The sequence below is a fragment of the Sceloporus occidentalis genome, unplaced genomic scaffold (genome assembly GCF_023333645.1).
Source record: "Sceloporus occidentalis isolate IW3139 unplaced genomic scaffold, rSceOcc1.0.p SCAF_5, whole genome shotgun sequence".
Classification (NCBI taxonomy): domain Eukaryota; kingdom Metazoa; phylum Chordata; class Lepidosauria; order Squamata; family Phrynosomatidae; genus Sceloporus; species Sceloporus occidentalis.
The window spans coordinates 26,869,018-26,890,150 of NW_028316985.1; the positions used below are offsets into that span (position 1 = coordinate 26,869,018).

Consider the following 21,133-nt stretch of genomic DNA (forward strand, 5'->3'; position numbering starts at 1 on the left):
AAATATCAAGAAGCAGAGAGCTGGAATAAATGGTCAGGTCTTAGAATGGGAGTTATATGAGCAGTTGGGTCCCTCAGGGACTGCTTCTTTTTAATTGTTGAAAAACCATTTGGAACTGGGATGAGTAATGAAATGGCCATGTTTGATGATGACAGTAAATTATTTAGCACAATGAAAACAAATCTAGATTGCCAAGAGCTCATGAAGAACCATTCTGAACTGGGAGAATGGGCAGTAAAATGCCAAAGTGTACATCTATGGTATGAACACATCTGGAATACTGTGTATAATTCTGTTCATGACACTTAAAATGGATATTGGCGAACTAGAAAGAGGTAAAAGGCAACCAAAATAACCAGGGTATGATTACAGTGTTTAGGGTTACTTAGCAAACAATGGGAGACATGACAAAAATTTATAAAAACATGCATGTTATGGAAAAGCTTTTGTTCTTCAAATGAATGTACTAAAGCTAAATGGTGGAAAATTATCAAGATAGGTAAAAGAAAGTATTTCATCACACAGTGCATAGTTTAATGGTGTAATTCATTGCCAGAAGAGATAGTGATGGTTGTCAACCTAAATGGTTTTAAAAGTAATTTAAAAATAAATAATAATAAATGAATGGAAAACGGAGCCACCTGTGGCTACTAGTTTTATATTACTTCTAATATTAGAGGCAGTGGATCTCTTGAGCTGGGAACTAATGAGTTGAGTTTGACGCAAGACTTAGTGTTCATGTTATCTGTCTGAATCATAATATATTTAATTCTTTTTAAGGGAGGTAAATTGTAATTTTATGTACAAGATTGTATATGAATGTTTTAGATGGCAGCTGCTTTGATTGTCTTGCTATAGAAAAGCAGGATAGAAATAAAAGTTTTATTTATTATAAATCTAATTCTTACTAAATTCTGCTCAGAAATGCTATTATTTTATGTTTAATAGGAAGATCACATTCTTATTGCTGATATAGTTTTTTTGAATTCTTCTGATTGGATTTAGCAATCCATCAGTTTGATTTTCCCAATGACTTATAGGTTTGCTTCAAAATAGTACACAAAATGTGCTTTTATTCAAAACTGTTTTAATGCATTTATGCTTACTTAGACTGGTTTTTATCCATTTAAATTAATAATATGCCATTTTATTTGGTACTATTAAACAGATAGCTATTTGTGGGAGCATGATTGGTTTCTGTGGCATGTGACTTTGTCAGTTGTCTTAAGCTGCTTTTAAATTTCTTGCTAATCTCATTGACATGTGTGCAAACTATTACTATTTTATTTAGCTGAATTATGTATTTCTTGCTAGATGGCAACCTCATTTATTCGAACCATAGAGCTTGGAGGGAAAGGCTATGCCCCTTCTCCAGATGATCCTTTGAGAGTTCATATGAAAGGTCTTGCACAGTTCATTCACTTTATGGATAAACTGGAAGAAATAATTGGTGAAATCCCAGATCCAGGGTAATAATTTTCTAATTTGCATATCTATATGCTATGCTGTTTAAGTTTAAAATGTATGTTATTTCATTAGAATCATAGAATTGGAAGGGAAACCAAGGGTATCTACTTCAAACCCCTGCTAAAGCATTCCTGGGAGATGTTCATCCAATCTCAGTTTAGATCTCCAGTGAAGGAGAGTACACTATCCTCTCTGGCAGTTGATTCCAATGTTGAACAACTCTGACAATCAGGCATTTCTTCCTAATGTTTAAGTGGAGTCCCTTTTCTAGCAATTTGAATTCCATTCTAGATTTTGAAAAAGCAACCGATACATTTTATTAAAATGTGCATTCCTAACAAAACTAAAGAAAGTTTTCAGCCTTATGAACCTCTGTGTGTGGAAAGCAACATTTTTGGAAAGATTCTAAAATAGTTGGATTAAGGCTGCAATCCTACACCCATTTGTTGGGAAATAACCCTACTAAATTCAGTGGGAGTGATTTCTAAGCTGACATATAAAAAATGCACTGCAAAACATTCTGATCTCACACCAATCTCATATTTCTCTTCTGTTTTTTCTCTTTTTGTTATAACGAATGGTGATAGTAATAACAGCTGTTGTCACAATAAACTACTTAAAAACAAGTCTCGTGCACAGCTCCCATAGTCAAATCAACTACTGCAGTTTACAGTAGTTGAGCAATCTGGAAAATCCAGGTATTTTCAAGGATAATTAAAATAGTGGAAGCAGTCGGTTATCAGTGGGTACTGGTTATGCAAAGGTCTGATGAAGAGGTAAGAATATAAGAGGAAGTAGAAACCTGATAAATGAAAATAAGTTGTTCCATGTAATACTGAACAGCATGATGAAACTCCTATAGAAAGAAAATGAATCTTGCAGTGGGAGTAGGAATGTATAAATAAGAGAGACTCTATTGGAACTCAACAGATAATGAGCTTTAAAAAGGTCTGCTGTAATCTTGTAGTAAATATAGAGCCTGTTGAGCCAGTACGGAAGGAGAAATTATCATGAACTGTCATTTGTATTTGACCAGAAAAAATTCCTGTCAACTTGATAAGATGCTGAAATCCTATATCTTGAAGGGTAGCTTCAATCCATCACATATTGCACATTTCTCTGAATTTCTTACATAGCAATGTGGGATCACCTTTAGTAGAGACTTAGGAGCAAATTCAGCTGGGTCATACTCTGCTGACTGTACAACTGCATTTGGGGATCCCAGCCAAAATATTCAAGTAATCAATGCTTGTAACATCCCTGAATAATGGAAGACTAACCTGAGATGTCTATAGATAACTAAAAATCCACAAGCCCTTCATAGTATGCCATTTATTACAATAAACATTCAGGTCAACATAAATATTTTTCAACCTGAAATCTGCCCAAAAAAATATGAAAAGTCAGAATAAGCACTCAAAACTAAGGTTGTTGGATAACTGATGGATGGAAACCAGAACAAGCTACTGATGGTGCACATGAGTGGATGGAGTGTTTCTGCTGAGAAGAAAGTTCAGCCCTCCAGTCTCCCCATCCTGGAAGTGCCAGAGAGTTTCAGCCACAACGGGGAGCGCAAAGTGAATTGTATATTTTTTCAGCTTCACTCAAATCCTCTGTTCTCCCTGCCTTAGTGGGCAAGTCCCAAAAGAGCTGTCAGAGAGTGGAAGGTATTGCTTTCTTGGCCTCTCCCAGCATGGACTGAGTTCTCAGACTCTTGGAGCTTAGACTGTGTCGAGAAAGCCTGAAAGCAGCAGCCACCCCCTTTTCTCTACCCACCCCAGTGAGGAAGCAATAAACAACTGCCATTGATGACATTTTTTCGAGCAGGCATTACAAAAGACCAGAAGTGCCACAACAGACAGAGGTACAGCATTGACCCATGTATAAGCTGACCCAGATTTGTGGTTGATTCTTTTTTTGTCATACATTTTTCAGCTACTACACGGTTATATACAGTAATTCTGTCTGTCACTTGAATGATAGGGTATTAATTCTGTCTTATTTAAATTGGTAGGTTTCCATTGAATTTGTGGGTGTAGCCCTTGATTACATTTGGCAGTTCTTAACTTCCAAAATCTATGAAATAATATGCTATTAAGGTTCCTAATATGCTACTAATTATGTATTTCTACTGTATAACAATATGACAAATGTAATTTATTAATTATAACATGAATGCATACTTCTGTAGTTTGTTATGACAAGAAAATAAAATATGCTGATTCTGCTATAGCAGTTGTTGAATAGCCATTGGGGACAGCCATTCTTGGAACACTCATTGGCAAAATCTTTCTGCTTTATTAGGTTTTTGAATAATATCCTTGTCTGTACTGCTTTTCTCATCCTAAATGTTAACTCCTAGAAACAACACTTACTATAACATTAGCTTCAATAAGATTGTGAAACTTAGGTCACCAGTAACTTGTTTAATAGGGAAACAGCCTTTCAGTATTGTACAGTACACCCATTTAGCGTATCACTACTATGACAGACTCATAATTGACTTTATTAAAATTCAAGCCTTTATGAAAATTCAAGCCCTATGTAATCAGACCCCAGATACAAAAGAGGCATCAGCACAAGGTAGAATCACAAGATATATTGAACAACAACAACAAAAACTATGAAAAAAGTCAAAACATCAAATTAGGACTGAACCATTTGAATTAGGCATGGAAAATTGTTAACTGGAAAAGAAAATAGAATAAGGAGTGGAACTGGTGAGCTGAAAGTGGCAAGTGAATATGGGCTGCAGCTTGAAAAAAATTGAAATGTTGTTGTTGTTGTTATTATTATTATTATTTCCTTATGTATAACCCCCCACCCCCCAAAAATTGGGACAACATTACAATCACCCCTTAGTCAGGTCTTTAAAAATATTCTGCTTTAAAAGCGTGTCTGAACAAAAAGGTTTCACCCTACCACTGGAAGACCGATAAGGAGGGGGCCATTCTGGCCTTCCTGGGAAGGGAGTTTCAGAGTCTAGAGGCAGCTACCAAGAATGCCCTCTCTTGCATCCCCACCAACTGTGCTTGCGATGGTGGTGGGACTGAGAAAAGTGCTGCTCCTGATGATCTCAGAGCCCAGGGCTCATACAGTGAGATGTGGTCTGCTGAATAGCCTGGACTTGAGCCATATAGGGCTTTATAGGTCATAACCTGCACTTTTAATTGTGCCCAGAAACAAACTGGAAGCCAATGGTCTCTGTAATCTGCCCCAGTTAATGCAGACTGGCTGAAGCCATTTGGGCCACCTGAAGAAGAGAAGGCAAAAAATGCAAAACAAGTGTGTAAAGTGGTTAGTTTTATGTTTATATCACTTTCTCTTTGCTGTCCGTTCAACTCCTCCTTTCTCTTCTCCAGAGAAATGTGGAAAAGAGGATAGTGGATGTGAGACACAAAAATAAATAGGGCAGGGAGGATCATCTCATTGACTGGCTCCTACTTTAGTATGAAATATTTTAATATAGCAATACAATGTAATAGCTATTCAAGTGGTTCAGGAGCATGAACATCTTCTCTGCAGACAGCTCAAAGCATGGCTAAGATGTTGGAGCGTAGAGAGACGCGCTGTATCCACTACGACCACGTGCAGAGTTGATCCACACAGGCAGGATACCACAAGAAGGCTCTTGGAGAGACGTTTGCAAAGGCTTCAGCAGAGAAGGAAAAATTCCACCCACACAGGCTCACCAGCCTTGAGCTCCTGGCTTGCAGAAATAAACACTGCTGGACAGCAAGGCTCTCACTCAAAGAAAAGGGCATTAATTCACTTGTTCTAAGCTATTTACAGTATCGCACAGAGTACTAGATAGCCGTCTGGATAGTGACAGATCTAAATACAAATAGACAAAGTGCTCCGCCAGTCACCTACTACAACAACCCAACACCGGAGATAATCACCATCTCCCTTTTATGGTCTTGTGTGAAGTCATGTGGTGTCTTGCCACCAATGAAACCTTGCTGGTTTCATCCCCAGGGCAGGTTGCATCATACCATATCCCATGATGCACCCCTTGACTGACTTCACCTGCTGTGCATATTGCATCAGATGTCACATGATGCACAGCTCCCAAATGCTGACTCATGCATACCTGCCACTTGAACTGTGGTTACCTCTGTTCCAGTTCCATCTAGTGGTCACGTCCATGCCATTTCCAGGCCAAGTGTGCCACATGGTCCTGACATAAGATTCATGTGTAACATAGAGATTGCCTACCTGTATATATAAAGTGTATAGGGGTGCAGTTTTACAGTTGTTTTAAATTCACTTTTAGCGTACCCCATAAGGTAGGGCATTTTTCTAGAGATGGAAAATGAGTAAGTCAACTCAGTTTGTTCAAAAAAAAAAAGTCACATTGTGTTTATTGGGAATTACTGCAATGTAACTGCATAGGATTACAGGATGAATTACTAGCCCATGATTTCTCATGCTTTAAATTATATTAAAAATACATTCCCACAGAGAGAAATACACAATTAAATGTCAGTAAATTCTTTGGAGCTTGGTATCATATATCATTTAAAAAAAAATTAAGTTATTGAATTAGCTAAGGTGCTGAAGCCTGTACTATTCCAAGTCCAACATGTGCTGCCACTGCCCCCTTGCCATTTTTGCAGAGTCCATATAAAGCTTTAGATTACATATATCAAACACTACTATATGATTTATTTATTGAAATATTTGAGATTTATGAATGTTAGAGAATACTATTTTGAGATATAGAGTGGGCCCATAGTATCTGTTGGGGTCTGGTTGTAGGACCTCACGTTGATACCAAAATCTGTAGATAAAAGTCCCATTATATAGAATAGCATAGTAAAATGGTGCCTCTATATAAAATGAGAAAATCAAAGTTTGCTTTTAGGAATTAAATAAAAATATATTTACAAACTGTGAATCTGTAGATGCTGCATCCATAGATACAGAGGGCTGACTGTATATGGTACCTGCAGAAGGTTGGGAGGGGGACATATTGACCTACAATAGTCTTTAGTATCCTGGGATGCTTTTTGGAGTGTGTCTCTTCTTCTTTTAGTCTTAACTTTGAGGAAGTTTTCAGAAAAGTAGTCATGTTAGTCTCATGCAGCATAAAATGGAGGAAGTGAGCGGGGAATATATCATAATGAAGTTGAAGGCTTTCATGGCCGGCCATCCATAGTTTTTTGTGGGTTTTTTTGGGCTATGTGGCCATGTCCTAGAAGAGTTTATTCCTGACGTTTCGCCAGCATCTGTCGCTGGCGTCTTCAAAGTTCTCCCTTAAATGGAGCAGATGTCAAATTGTTTCTGGACTTCTGGTCTTCCTCCCAATGATGTAATCATAGAGACCTCCTTGCTACTGTAACATACAGTGCGCCCGTGTCATCTGAAGATGCCAGCCACAGTTGCTGGCAAAACATCAGGAATAAACTCTTCTAGAACATGGCCACATAGCCCAAAAACCCACAAAAATCAACAATATATCTATAGTTTTTATTTTATTTTAGCATGAGCTTTCATAAATTTAAACCCCCTTCTTCAGATGCAGTACAGAGAGTGATATCCAGGCTTCAAGATATAAAGCATATTTACACAGTAGTGGGAGTGTGGTGGAGTGTAATAGGATCTGGGGGAGAAAAGGTGGGGTATGCATGAAGTAACTCATTGTTATCCTTTCTGATTTTTCATGTTTAGTGAACTGGCTATAGGCCTTTGGCAACTGTAAGGTTAACTTTTCCTGTTAGAGAAGTTAATTGTGTTTACACAATTATTATTTGCCTCATGTAAACATACTGATGCAATTAGTAGTTCATATGTTAGAAGGAAGTGAGCATCTGTATCCTTTCTTATAGAGTTTAGATTATTGAACTGTTCCCAAATATTTTCTGTCCGGTGACCAGAAGATCTGATTCAGTAGACTGCTAGTTTATTTCAGGGGAGGGGGAATAAAACAAAGGAAAAGGTATTGTGTAACACTGATGCAAGCAAATCGGAACTAGCTATGAGTGACCAAGGTATTGTTAAGCGTTATGAAGAAAAATGTTTAATTTTTTTGTCCATGGCTGTGGAGGCAAGGGGACCTCTAGACCATCAGATGTTTCCACAAACCAAGGATACTGATGAGAACTGTAAAGAAAAAACCTGGTAGGCCAGAGATCTCATACCCCTGTTCTTTGGAGATGTAAAGCATTGACACATTTGCAATGAACAGAGTAAGGAATTTATACAGTGAGTGGTAGTCAGCTGATTTCTTCTAAATGGCCAAGAATTATTTCCACCGTGTCTTACATCCCTCCTGTCTCTTCCTCTCTCTCTTGAGTGGAGTGGTGAAAAGTCACACCTAGTTACTCTCTGTTTTGATGACTGATGACTCCTCAGGTTTGAACTCTTAGATAGTTGGCATTGAGGGCCCCTCTATACTGGAGATGTAAATTCACATTTGGAGCATTCACATTAATATCACTTGTAGAGAACTTAAAATGGCACAGGTGAAAGCAAGAAGTTAAGTAACCCCAAATATTAACTGCTTAGATTTTCTGCTGAGATTAAATCATTTATGTAATCTATAAACAGCACACTTAATCCTTTGGCAAAATATTTCAGCACTTAATAAAACCAGCTTCCGGCTGCAATCCTAAACATACTTATTTGGGAGCAAATTCTGTTGAACTTGGTGGGATTTACGTTTGAGTAAATATGGGTTGTATTCAGCTGGAAGATCAGTCTGTTTATACCATACATGAATGCAAAATAAGGAAAACCATGGCATGGTGTTTTACAGCTAATCCCTAACACAGTAAGAGTAGCACTTTGTCTTGGCCTTTCCATATGAAAAATGAATGTTTTCTTTTTGTTGCTCCAGCTAGAGTGGTTATACTGTATCTAATTGGAAATTAGAACATTTTTTCCTGGAAATGAAGAATGTGGGAAGATTAAATAGGCATTGGAATATTAGCTAATTTGAAGCAGCAACATCGGGTAGTTGGTGAGCTTAGTTTTAATGGCTGAGGTGGGGTACTGCCAAAGAATAATAGCAATAAGCTATTATCATACCATAGATTCTTGATGTTCAGACTTCACCCTTTAAAAAAATTCATGATCTGAAACACAGGTAAATCCATACTAGATAAAACAGAGTCCAGAGCAGAACATACAAAAAGTATATACAGATGGGAAGCCAAAAAGTTTTCAAGATGCTTTTCATTTTAGATCCCATGTAGAACTCCCCTTCCCTAGCTTCTCTAGCAATTAGAAATTGAGTTTGTGTCCTTTTAAAATAGGCTCAACTAGGTTTGTTTTCTTCTTGCATTACTCATTCAACTGAAAGTACCGGAACTTATAAAATACACAGTGATATCCCCATGTACATAGTGTACATGGGGATAACTTGTCTTTAGACTAGAAAGTCTTATCCTTCTTATTCATACTAGAATGGTATTTCAGATTCATAAAAATACTGCTCATCAATATTCTGTTCAAATTGGCTGCTTAATTATAATAGTCAAAACACTTCTCACGGCTTATGTACTTCAGAATTTATGGAAACAGAAATGTTTTATAACAAGTGCTGATGATTTCGATTCTTTTCAGTGTATTGCTCCACTTGATATTAATGAGTGTGTGGATAATATAAGCCAACAGATAAAAATGTAATTTAAACTTTCTATTGTTAGGCTACTTACTTTTTCTGTTTAAAACCATGAAGGATGAGTCTATTGTCCCTACTTCTTAATTCTTGTGCTCGCCCAATTCTTAAAAGGAAATGAATGCATTAAAGGGCAAGATCTCATTGTATGGTGCTGTGCAACTCAATAGATCAAAGCTGTTGTCTGAACAATTTTGATTAACTATGAAGATTCTCTGTTTTCAAAACTGTTAAGTATATTAAGTAGTGCCAAGATGAATATGGAAATGACCCTGGGTTTGTTTTTAGACTTGCAGGGGGTCGAATTCTATCAACAATCAAGATGCATTTGTCAAAAGGCCGAAACAGCAAGGATCCTTTCTGTCAAGCACTAGAGGAAGTTGTACAAGATTTGGATTTGAGGATTAAAAATATTAAAAATTTTCAGCATGAGACTATGGCTCCTAACATCACTGGAATCAGTCCAGCCAGGGTAACGGGCCTCTTTGTTCTTCTAAATTAATAATAAGAAAGAGAAAGGATATTTCCTTATATGCCCAAATTATAGCAAAAGAGTGAGTAATGCAAGTTTCCTGTAAGATGAGGCTTGTTGCAAGCAAGGATTTGCTAATGTCGACAAATATTTCTAAGGAATTGTGGATGAAAAAGGTTTCTTGAGAATTTAATACTGAACTGTGTACTTGATAGCAACACATTCTTGATGATATTGCATTGCCGTCAAATATTGTTATCCTCCTAAATTACCCAGATAATTTCTACTTTTGCATTTTATATATTTTTTAAAAACCTCACTTGCTTCTCTTATGGTAATGATACATATTTGCTGAGTTTCCTTGGCCAGATGGGCTGGTGGTGATCTTTTGACTGGAGTTCTTTTGTGATGCTACATCAGCATAAAAATAGTTCACTGTTAGTTGACAAAACCTGAATTCTGAGGAAATTTTACATTATAGAAAGAAACTTGTAATCATAAATAAAAATGCAGGCAATATTTTGTACTTCCTTCAACTAAAGCTAATTGCATTAGATGAGCTGACAGTGAAAACTCTGCATTTAAATCCCTCCCGTTTAATTTTATTAAAGCTAACAGTATGAACAATAATTGCAACACAAAGGAATTCTTCCTGTATAATCTTATTAAAGCTAACAATATAATCAATACTTAATTGCAGCCCAAAGTACATTCTATAAACCATGGCACTGCATCCTGCGGCAGAGATACTGTGAAATCTTTATTGATTCTTCTGGATGAAGCAGCTGCCCATCAACTACCCAGCAACAAAGCTCAACTGTTGTTTGGTGAAGAATTTGGATTCCCTTCCATCATCATGCTATTCAGGCAAGTGCTAAGTGGTGAAAATTGTCAGTGAGCCTTACTGAAGAGATAACAGCAAAGTGTTTATTCTTTGAAGGCAGATTACTTGAATCTTTCTTGTGTTGACAACAGCATTTTGTTAGTGAATCAGGCTGAAGCCAGTGGTGGACAGGGATAGAGCCCAAATGGTCAGCCATTTTCTTTTTTTCCTGTACAACCCCTTTCTATTTATGGCTGTATCTCTGAGATGCCATTCTTGTCACCTAACTGGTGTTAGGCTAGGGACAGATCTCTCTTGCCTTGTGTCTGAACTGATCACTTGCACAAGGCTGCATAAAATTTAGGCTGAGAGCCACACATTGCCAAATCTCTGCTAGGCAAAGATGATTACCTTTACAGGGAAAAATGGCCACACTCATAGTTGGGAAGTATGTTTACAGCAAGTTGTCTCAGGAAGCAAATTCATTAGTTCTGTGCCTGGTTAGAATGACCAGGGAAAGGTGAAAATGTTCTGTACCAATAAAAATCAGTCTTGTGAAATGCTGTAAAACCAAATAAATTATTGTGATGTTAATGTTAATTGTTCATATAAGAAGAATGCAAATGAAGAAAAACATACCAAGACTTTTCTAAAATGAGCTGTTGTATGTTGCTAGGAGTTACATGAAATATGCTTATTAGGCAACTTAAATGCTACTCATTGCCCATATCCACCTTTGATGTTTTGCTAGCAGAAATTACATGCTCACAGAAAAATAGTTCTGGATTATATGTAAGGGAAGAATTCAACTTAGTATCCAGAGGAGCAACTGGCTGCATAGCCACTTGTGCAAGTGGCAGTGTGGCTAAGGATCCCATGATCATATGTGGTACCCATTGCAGATCTTGAAAAACCAATTGGAGCTTCAATGGTATACTGGTCTCATCCATTAAGGTTTTGTTGGATTTAGGCAAATTTTCTTTACCAAAAGTTAAAAAAACACCATCTTGAACATTTGAGTACCACAGTCATTCTGATTGTCTGTTTGGAAATGAGGTGCCCTCTCAAGTACTGTGAATATAAGGGAGACCCACATGTTTGAGATGTAGTGTTAACTTAGAGAATAATAGAGGTGCCCAACTTGGAAGGAGGTAGGGGCCGAAATTAAGGTCGGCTAGGTTGTTCAGGCCGCCGATAGGTTTAGGACAGTGAAATGTAGGACGTTCAAGCAAAATGGAGGACATGACCAAATAAAAGCTGGAAGCATATAAATGTAAATCCATACTTCTTAGCTATGCTCGAAATGGAGGACGTTGTGGAATCCCTCCTCCTGGAAAGGAAGGCCGAGATGGGGGACATGTCTGGGAAAAGGAGGGGAAGTCTACTAAGGGGCAGGCATCCCCTCCCTCCCTCCCTCCCTCCCTTCTTTATTTCCTTGCATCATTCTTCCCTACCTTCCTCCTTTCTTCCTTTACCTGTTCCCTCCCTCCCTCCTTTCCTTCCTTCCTTCCTTCCTTCCTTCATTTCCTTGCTTCTTTCTTTCCTCTCTCTCTTCTCTTTCTTTCTTTCTTTCTTTCTTTCTTTCTTTCTTTCTTTTCTTCCTTCCTTCCTTCTTTCTCCCTCCCTCCCTCCTTTCTTTCTTTCTTTCTTTCCTTCCAGAGGATGAGGAGGATGATGGGGGAAAGAGACGCCCGCCCACTGCATTGTCCTCCTCTGGCGAGTCGTTCACGTTTGAGCGCCTGAGGGTTTTGCCAGGCAGGCAGCCTTGCTACTCAAAGGCAAAACCCCTAGGCCATTCAAAAGCAAACGAATTGGCAGAGGAGGACAATGCGGTGGCTGGGCATCCTCTTCTCTTGCTCCTGTCCTCCCCCTCACTCACCAGAAGAAGCCCCCAAGGCTCTCTTGTGATCTCTTGCTGTCTGCTGTCTCTCTCTCTTTCTCTCTCTCTCTCTGCCCTGCCAGCTGTCTCCTCTGATTGCCTGCAAAAAGCTCCTCCATCTGGGCCTGCCTGGCCAATGGAGCGAGAGGAGCTGTAAGCCTGCCCCCAGCAAAAGCTCCCCTGGGAAGTAGGGGTAAACTCTGGGGGAAGAGTCCATTGCTCCTATCCTCCAAAGCCCCATGCAATCAGGTGAGGACTCCCCTCTTCCTGACAATGGGGCCCCGGGCCTCCAGAAATCCTTTGGCGGGTTGCATCCAGCCCCCAGGCCGCAACTTGTGCAGCCCTAGAATAATATATAATACTATCATCCATTTATGAATGTTGACAAGAGAATTATCTAAACTAACCTTGGATGCAGCTCACTTTTATTTTAAGAAGAAGGCAGTGACAGGATTTTTAAGTCAAAACTTGTATTGAACTCATTCACTTCATGGAATTTTCCCAGAACATGTTCTTTGCTGGAGTTACTTGGCAAACTGTCTTGAAATGTAAAAGCATGTGGCTCAGGACTCCCGTTCTGTTTGAATTCTAGTCTGTCAGCGTAGTGGACAGAAATGCATTTCTTTCTCTAAATGAAGTTGGATCTTTGATTCACCAGCATGGCCTTTTAGTCTTTCCTGATGTGGCCGAAAGAGGTAATTCCATTAAAGCAGAAGCCAAAATATTTTGCTAGTTCATTTATTAAGTTCTGTTTTTAATAATTTCAGAGAATGCATTTAATTTTATAAGGTATGGTCAGATCCCATCTGGTCTCAGAAGGTAAGCAGGACTGGGCCTGGTTAGTACTTGAATTTGGCACTGCTATGGAATACCAGTTTCTTTAGGGTATATTTCAGAGGAAGACAATGAGTGCTTCCTGCCAAAAACCCTATGAAATTCATATGGTCAACAGAAGTCAACAGGTGACTTTAAGATCCATACATTATATTTGGCTTTTGGGGAGCATTGTTTTGTTGCTTAAAATGCTGGCCTTTTAAAGCTACATAAAATGATAGTATCAGCCTGAGAACTTTCTATTTATACTATGTTCATCACCATTATTTACTGATCATTTATCTGCTGATATAGGTCTCCAGTAAAATCCACTGGATGTTCTCCAAAGCCACTGAGACATCGGGTTCGAACAGCAGTGTGTGAAAAAGATCTGAAGGTACAATAACAGTGGAATCGTTGTATCTATATATATATATATATATTTGATTTAAATCTAAACATCATCACTGCCACATTAAGCTAATTAAAACAACATTAAACTAAAGCAATATAGAATGGTTACAACTTTGTTGTAAGCTGCCCTGGGCCATGTGCTGGGAGAAATGCAGAATATAAATTAAATAAAACTTGAAATGAGAAGTTGGCAGCTGTTTTAAAACAACTGGATGTGTATTCAGTTTCTTGGACACTTTGTAACCTCTCTGTTTTCAGGCTTCAAAAACATGGAGCTTATTGAGTTGCTGGTAAACTGTATTTAGGTTTCTTGGAAGAGGCCCCCCCAAATGTTCCTGACACATGACACTCAAATGGGATCCTCTCCTTTGTTTTCTAAGGCTAATGAAGACTTATAGTTGCCTTGGTTGGCTGATTCTGTGTGTATATGAAGAACTTTAAAAAAAAGAAATCTGCCATGATTTTGTTGTACTGCATTTTACAACATATTATATGATATTATTCGATGATGTGATTTGTTATGTAAGCATTAGAAAAATCTCTTAGATTTCATAAATTTCATGTATTTGTGCTTGGGTTTTTAATCTTTTAAAAACTTCATCATAATTTGGTTTTTCTCTTGTAGACTTAATCTCACGTGCTTAACCTCTTTGAATAGATATTATAATGATTATTCTCTTAGATGTCTAATGTATCTCCATATATGAGGGAAAACAAGGTATCTTTTTAATTGAGGTAAGAAGACCTTAAAAAGAGAAAAACATTTCTTTAAGCATTCTGAAAATGTTAGTGGGTTTGCATTTTCTGAGAATTCATTCATATGAAATAAGAAAAATTAATTATGTGCTACATCTTGGATTTATAGAGATATTTCACATGGCTAAAAAATAGCAGGACTGTTTTCTGCCATGAGATAAAAACTATGTCTGTAAGAATGAGTAGCTCACTTGTATCTGTTTTATTTTATAGCTTAAGCAACCTTTAATTAGATCGCAGTTTGCTTGCACCTATAAAGATGATCAGATGACAGAGTCAAAGAGAAAGCACTTCAGCTCATTTCAGGTCCCAAAATTCATACATCCTGTACCAAAAAGATTGGCAGCTTTGTTCCTTCAAGATGAGTTGCCTGTAGGTAAGTCGAGTTGGTCATAAATCCTTCAAGACCTCTTTGTTGTTCATCTCCCTCCTTTTCTTCATATATAATTGTCTATTTCTAATAAGCTGAATGAATTTGCATGCTGCCAAACTGGAATCAATTTATTGCTTGAAATAAAAACTTAAGAAGAGGTATTCTTGAACACCAAAGATGCATCTCATCCATAGGTTGTTTTGCACAGTAGCCATTCAAATGTTTCTGAGACTCTCACAATTGAGTCATTGAGACAATAGCAATTTCCCTATTGTTTACTTCACAACAGTTAACACATAGTCATATACTGCCTCTGCACCTGGATATTCCCTGGCATGGGATCTATTGACCCAGCTCTTTTGCTATATTTTAATATACCGCACTTTCTAAAATTCTCCCTCTCTTCTTAATCTCTTCTGAGAATATCTGTGGCCTCCTCCTTTCATAACTAAAGATGGAATAGCGACTGTCTCAAAGTCACTTACTATTGTTCTGGCTGATACATTTGAAACCAGATCTTCCTGGCTTAAACTCAAAACTATAAACTTCACAAATTTGCTAATTATCCTTTAAAGATGGTTATGGCCACTGGTTTAAACTTTTCCTATAGGGTCTGGCTGTGAGAATCCATTGTTGATAGGCATTCAGGAAGCCGCTTGCTCAGGAGAATCATGACCCTCTCCAGAGCAGTGTGGGCCTTATGGGCGGGGGGAATTTGACATTCCTAGGGCCCCACTACCTAAGGTGACTATTACAGTCAAACTCACAGCAGGTCTCACCCTGCTCTGTGTAGGGCATTTTCACTGTACAGTTCACAAGGACTCCAATACTTTTGGTTCCTAATGATCAGTTCATGTTTATGGAAAATTATTATTTCTTTATCCCAGTGTGCATTAATTTGTATTTACTTACCAGTACATAAAACAGCATTTTTCATTTTGTTGCCCTGTCACCAAGTTTCCAGAACTTCTTTCTCAGCCCTTCATAGCTCACTTGTTTGTTGTTCTGTTACTGTCCTGAATAATTTTACGTTGTTCTTTAACTTAGTCACTAGACTGCTCATTCCTGATTTGAGATGAATTATGAACTCATTAAATACCACCCATCCAAATGCAGATCCCTTGGAGACTCCACTGTTTGCTTCTCTCCACCATTATTTTTTAAAAAGCCCTTTCTATTAACCTCAACTGTGAAACATTCAGGCATTCAAAATCATATAGTTGTCACTGATAGTAAAAATAATATTGCCTTGTATGTTTTCATTTATTGTTGCTTAGTATGTGATAGATAAATATCACTGGGTGTGCATTTGGAAGGCAAACTGATGTGTGAGTTTGACAACAATGGAGATAGCTTGCTGCAGTTTTTGTAAGCCCAATGGTTAGTTCACAAAACAGTATACCATTATGTTTTTGTTCACAAAGACTATCAGAAAACTGTTTCGTTTATTGTGATCATGGTAATTGCAATTGCTACATCAGTGACGGAAGCCGAAGTGCAGTTAGGACTTCTCAAAGTAAATTATCTTGTGTGAACTAGTCTTCCCTCAATCACTATTCCATATCTTCTTGAAAATGTCTGTTGGACCTGCTTTTTAAGGTCTCCAAGTATATTAATAGAAAGAGTTTTAATTTCTTTAGTTAGATCAGTAGATTATGCGTTCATTTTTCTTGCTTTTCCCCCCTGAACTCAGGCTCCTTTGTCCATTTCCTGGAATGGCTGCTGGAATTTTTTCTGAAAAAACAATGGCTAAGGTCTCATATCACATTTGGTTTTCTTGAGAGCCAGTGTAGTGTAGTGGTTTCAGTATTGATGACTCTGGAGACCAAGGTTCAAATTCCCGCTGAGCCATGAAACCCACTGAGTGACCTTGGGCAAGTCACACTCGCAGCCTCAGAGGATGGCAATGGCAAACCTCCTCTGAATAAATGTTGCCAAGAAAACCCTGTGACAGGTTTGCCTTAGGGTCGGAAACGATTTGGAGGCAAACAACAACAACAACAACAAGAACAGCTTAGCTTGCTTAATTGGATTGTGTTGATTTCTTTTACAAGAAAGTAAAAAAAAAATGATGTGTAATAAAGTAATAATTTACTGCTTTTTCCACCTTACAAACGCCCTGTCCTCTTAACCAACAGACTCTCTACATTCAAATCTTAAAAGTGCTGCACTTGGAACATGTTCTGGAAATCTTCATCAGAATGGAAGTAAAAGTAAAGAAATAGGAAAAGTAAGTGGTGAGCCAAAAAACAGGAGCGCAAAGAGGAAGCAGGTGGACAGGACTAGTGAAAACATCATATTCACTAATGACAATGAACCACTTCAGCACTTACACAGTAAGAAACCAAAGACTGCAACAAATTGCCAGAATAGTTTGGACAGCAACATAAAGAGAGAGAGGAAATGCAACAAAACTTTAGCCAAAAATAAACTGATTACTGGTCAATCAAAACTAACTCAGTTCTTTCGGTTGTAAATGTTATTACTGTAAATATTTCTGCACATATCCTGACTGCAAATTCTGAAAGAAGGAAAAGTCTACAACATTAATATTCTCTTATGATTATGAATACTCACGCAAAAATTATATGTATGCTGTATTTATACAAATGAATCAACAAGCTTTGCAGAATTCTTAGTTTTAATAATGTGTGGGTGATAATGACAAAAATATTCAGGATATGTACGGACACATAGGAATACTTTAAACCACAGCTACGTCTTCAATGAATTGTCAAGAAATTATTTTATTTCTTCCAAATGATGAAGTTCAGTATTTTAAACTTGCAAACAAGGTCGATAGACTCTTCCCAACATGCACCTAAGCACTGAAGAAAAACATTCAAGAAATGATATTAAATTATTGACATATTTGAATAAAATTATTTAATCACATTTGTATCTTTAGTTATATGTCAACATATCTTCCCTAATTTTATATCCTTAAAGTACTTGGGTGAGTTTTTATAAATAAATTCCAGGATAAATTTTTAAAATCATTTATATATTTTTAGAAATAGCTGCTGTCCACATTATTTGTTTCAAACATTACTGCTGAAACAATCCAGCCATATGATCTGTTTAAAATAACTTCAGAATTACACTTACTGTCAAAATCTCTTCTGCCAATAGGTATCTTAGCTGAATTTTCATCATCTTCTGTCTCTCCCCTTTCTTGTCTTGATTCATTACTTTCAACTTCAGCATCAGCTGGGAAAGCCATTGGTCCTTCCAGTGCAATATAAGGAAGCCGCTTAATATCCAGCTTCAGTGGCTGTCTGTGATGCTTAGGACCTATATTCTGATGAAAAAAAATAAATGTAAAGGGAACACTAGCACTATCCAGAATCCAGAGTACAGTGGTCCCAATCCCACTGAAAAATCTCTTCAAAAATATGGAGTGGCTTTCTCATTGCAGGTTCTTAAAGTGCCTGAGGGCTTTCTCCCTAAGCAAAACATTGGAGGGTAAACCAGGGATGCCTCAGTGCAAGGAAGTTAATTTGAATTTTGAGACTCCAGCCTTCTAGGTACTTCCATGATTTAAGATTTTGCCAGATTAGTATGAATATCCTAGTTCATATTCCCTTGGTGTTAATTGATGGGGGCAGTATTTTTTTAACTGACCCTAAAAAACATAATGAGAATTTTGAAAAACTAAAGTACAGTATGGCTTAAAATAATGTGCATTGGATTTAAAGATTTAAGTTTGAAAATGTTATTTGAAGACATTATACTGATACTCTCAAATGGAAATGAAAAGGTCAGTGTATTCTTGATGTTATTAACCAAGTCAAATATAACAATACATTGGCATACAAGGAATACAAATGTAATACTTTGTAACAAATGTATTTCCGCTTGAGAAGAGAGAGAGGGTGCTTATATGTTTAAACATAACATCTTAGAAAATGAGAAACTCACAGAGAACTTTGGGGCTCCATCTTCGTCTTCATCCAGAAAATTGTTGTCCTCAGTTTTATAATGTTCAAGAGAAGCTGCAGGCCATGACTTTTGAGCTTTGCCTCCATTCTGTATTACTTTTCCAAGTCTGAATGTACTTAGCAGCATATCATCTTCTGTTTTTCGTATAGACTTTGAAACTGAAAGTAAAAAACCTTGAGAAAAGAGAGAGAAAATTAGTAGTAATGTGGAGAATGAGGTATACATTCTTTGACGCATTAATGTTTGCATGGAAATGAATACAGTTCAAATATTGTTTGAGAGGGAGACTGCTGCAACACTATGTTTATATAGTGTGTGGAATGAATAGGTACCACTTGAATGGCTTATGCCATTTGTGAGATGGCCACTAGTTAAGAGGGTGACCTTTTGTATGCTATTAAATTTCTTTTATTTTGAACCATAGGTGATTTTTTAATAGACTTGGGATTATAATGTATCACACATCACAGGATGTAATAATTCACTACTATTACTTTTGTCAAAACTTCTTTTCCTTTTGAAGTGGACATTAATTTCCACTTCAGAAAATATTAGAACGGGAACTAATTTGATCAAGAGTGGGGGGAAAAGGAATGGGGAAATGTTTCTTGTATGTACTTTGGAAACAAGAACAGATACAAAAAGTTGTATCAATGAAGCGCACATGGTAAAGGTTCTTTAAAACTGTAAATGATTTGGAGAAAATAGATAGAATCCCTAGAATTTAAAGTCACTTCGCATGAATTTTATTTTTTGTCAGATCAGGAAAAAAAATAAGTATTTTTCTTTACTCCTACAAGATATAATGGTAATTCCTAATCCTTAAAAGGATTGGAAAAATTCATGCAAGATTGTGTTACAAAGCCATAGCACCTAGCTTTATGTTTTATAAATAAAAGGGAGAAAAGTGAGGGGGAACAATACATATCACCATACTGCTGTTACTTGTCAGCTTCTGGAATTGTGGCTGGGCACTGTTGAAATTATTTATTAATTTATTTTATGGGATTTATATCCCATCTTTCTCCCAAAATGGGGTTCCAGGTTTACAGTAATTTAGAAAGATAGAACTAAAGCATTAAGCACAAAAGTGGCCAGGGTGTCGGACAGGTGTCCCCTAGCACAACTTTCTGGATCTGCCCCTCCAAAGAGGACTGGAAAATAATATTTGGTCAGACTAACACACGTTTGATTCTAAACACATTCACTTACTGTTGATTACTATAATAATAATAATAATAATAATAATAATAATAATAGTTTTTATTTATATTTCCCGCTTCTCCCTATGGATCAAGGCGGGATTACAGCAATAAAATTAAAATTACAATTCAATTAAAATTACACTTATAAAATACAATCCATAAAATCACAATACTATGTCAATTGTATAAAATATCTATATCAACATCTCATTTCAAATAATCATGCTCAGGATAAGTGTCTTCTTATAGTTGTTTATAGAAGATCGGGGGGGGGGGGTAGGCTCGCCGGAAGAGATCCGTCTTAAAGGCGTCTAAGGTGGTAATCCTTCTTAAAGGCGTCTAAGGTGGTAATAAGACGGATCTCTTCCGGTAAGTTATTCCACAGTTTGGGGGCCATGGCAGTAAATGCTCTATGGGAAGTTGATATTAGTCTAGTTTTTGGATAATCCAGTAAATTCTTCCTCAATGTTCTGAGTGTGCAGGGTGGATTGTGTAGGCTGAAGGTTTTAAAAACAGACAATTAACATGACGCCAAGTAAAAATGAGGTGGAAGGACAAAATCTTTTAACCTCTTTCTAGCTTTCTCTTAAAAATGAACACCTCTGAGTGGGTCAAAACATGACCTCAATGATGTTCTTAAAAAATCCCCAAAATTAGAATCATAGAGTTGGAAGAGACTACAAGGGCCATCCAATCCAAAACCTGCCATGCAGGAACAAAGAATCAACGCACCCCTGACAGATGGCCATCCAGCTTCTGTTTAAAAACCTCCAAAGAAGGAGGTCCACCACACTCTGAGGAAGTGTGTTCCCTATTGAACAGCTCTTACTGTTAGGAAGTTTTTCCTAATGTTGAAGTGAAATCTCTTTTATTCTTGTTTGAATCCATTGCTCCATGCCCTATTCTCTGGAGCTTCAGAAAGCAAGTTTGCTCCATCCTCGATATAAACACCTTTTGAAATATTTAAACAGGGCAATCATATCACCTCTTAACCTTCGCTTCTCCAGGCTAAACATACCTAGCTCCCTAAGTCTGTTATTGCAGGGGGCAGAGGTGAACATTATACTGCTAATAACTCTTAAGAGGCTGAGCAGTAGGGGCTGAGCAGTAGACACAATGGGTTGTATACACCAGACAAACCCAATCAAATATAGATAGTTAACTCAGATGGGGTAGGGGGGAGGACACCAGTCTGAGCAGGCTTGGCAGGTCTCTATTCTGTGGAGGTAAACAAGACAGTTAAGTCCAGATTGCTACCTCAATAAACCATTTCCTCGTCAGGGGAAGGGGGAATGATGGAATTTCCCATTTGCAATTTAGAATAAAGCTTGGCTTTTCCCAAGATGAACAAAGGGTCGGGCTACC

At 37.5% G+C, this 21,133-nt stretch overlaps 2 protein-coding genes across 2 annotated transcripts in view; one reads left to right on the forward strand and one right to left on the reverse strand.

The window, feature by feature from the left end:
- The window catches only part of PARPBP (PARP1 binding protein), a 33,513-nt gene extending 16,015 nt beyond the window's left edge, over positions 1-17,498 (forward strand). Inside the window, exons 5-10 of the mRNA XM_089526720.1 lie at positions 1,315-1,469; positions 9,380-9,563; positions 10,264-10,430; positions 13,394-13,475; positions 14,462-14,624; positions 16,760-17,498. Of these exons, the coding sequence (XP_089382846.1) occupies positions 1,315-1,469; positions 9,380-9,563; positions 10,264-10,430; positions 13,394-13,475; positions 14,462-14,624; positions 16,760-17,097 (1,089 nt within the window). The 3' untranslated portion in view covers positions 17,098-17,498. The remainder of the gene's footprint in view (positions 1-1,314; positions 1,470-9,379; positions 9,564-10,263; positions 10,431-13,393; positions 13,476-14,461; positions 14,625-16,759) is intronic.
- On the reverse strand, positions 17,400-18,812 carry LOC149311812 (pro-MCH-like). Its single transcript, XM_089526718.1, has 3 exons — positions 18,543-18,812; positions 17,730-17,922; positions 17,400-17,449 (listed from the first exon to the last, which is right to left on the reverse strand). The coding sequence occupies exons 1-3, from the start codon at positions 18,810-18,812 to the stop codon at positions 17,400-17,402; spliced, it is 513 nt and encodes a 170-aa protein (XP_089382844.1).
- Between the last annotated feature and the right edge of the window lie 2,321 nt (positions 18,813-21,133).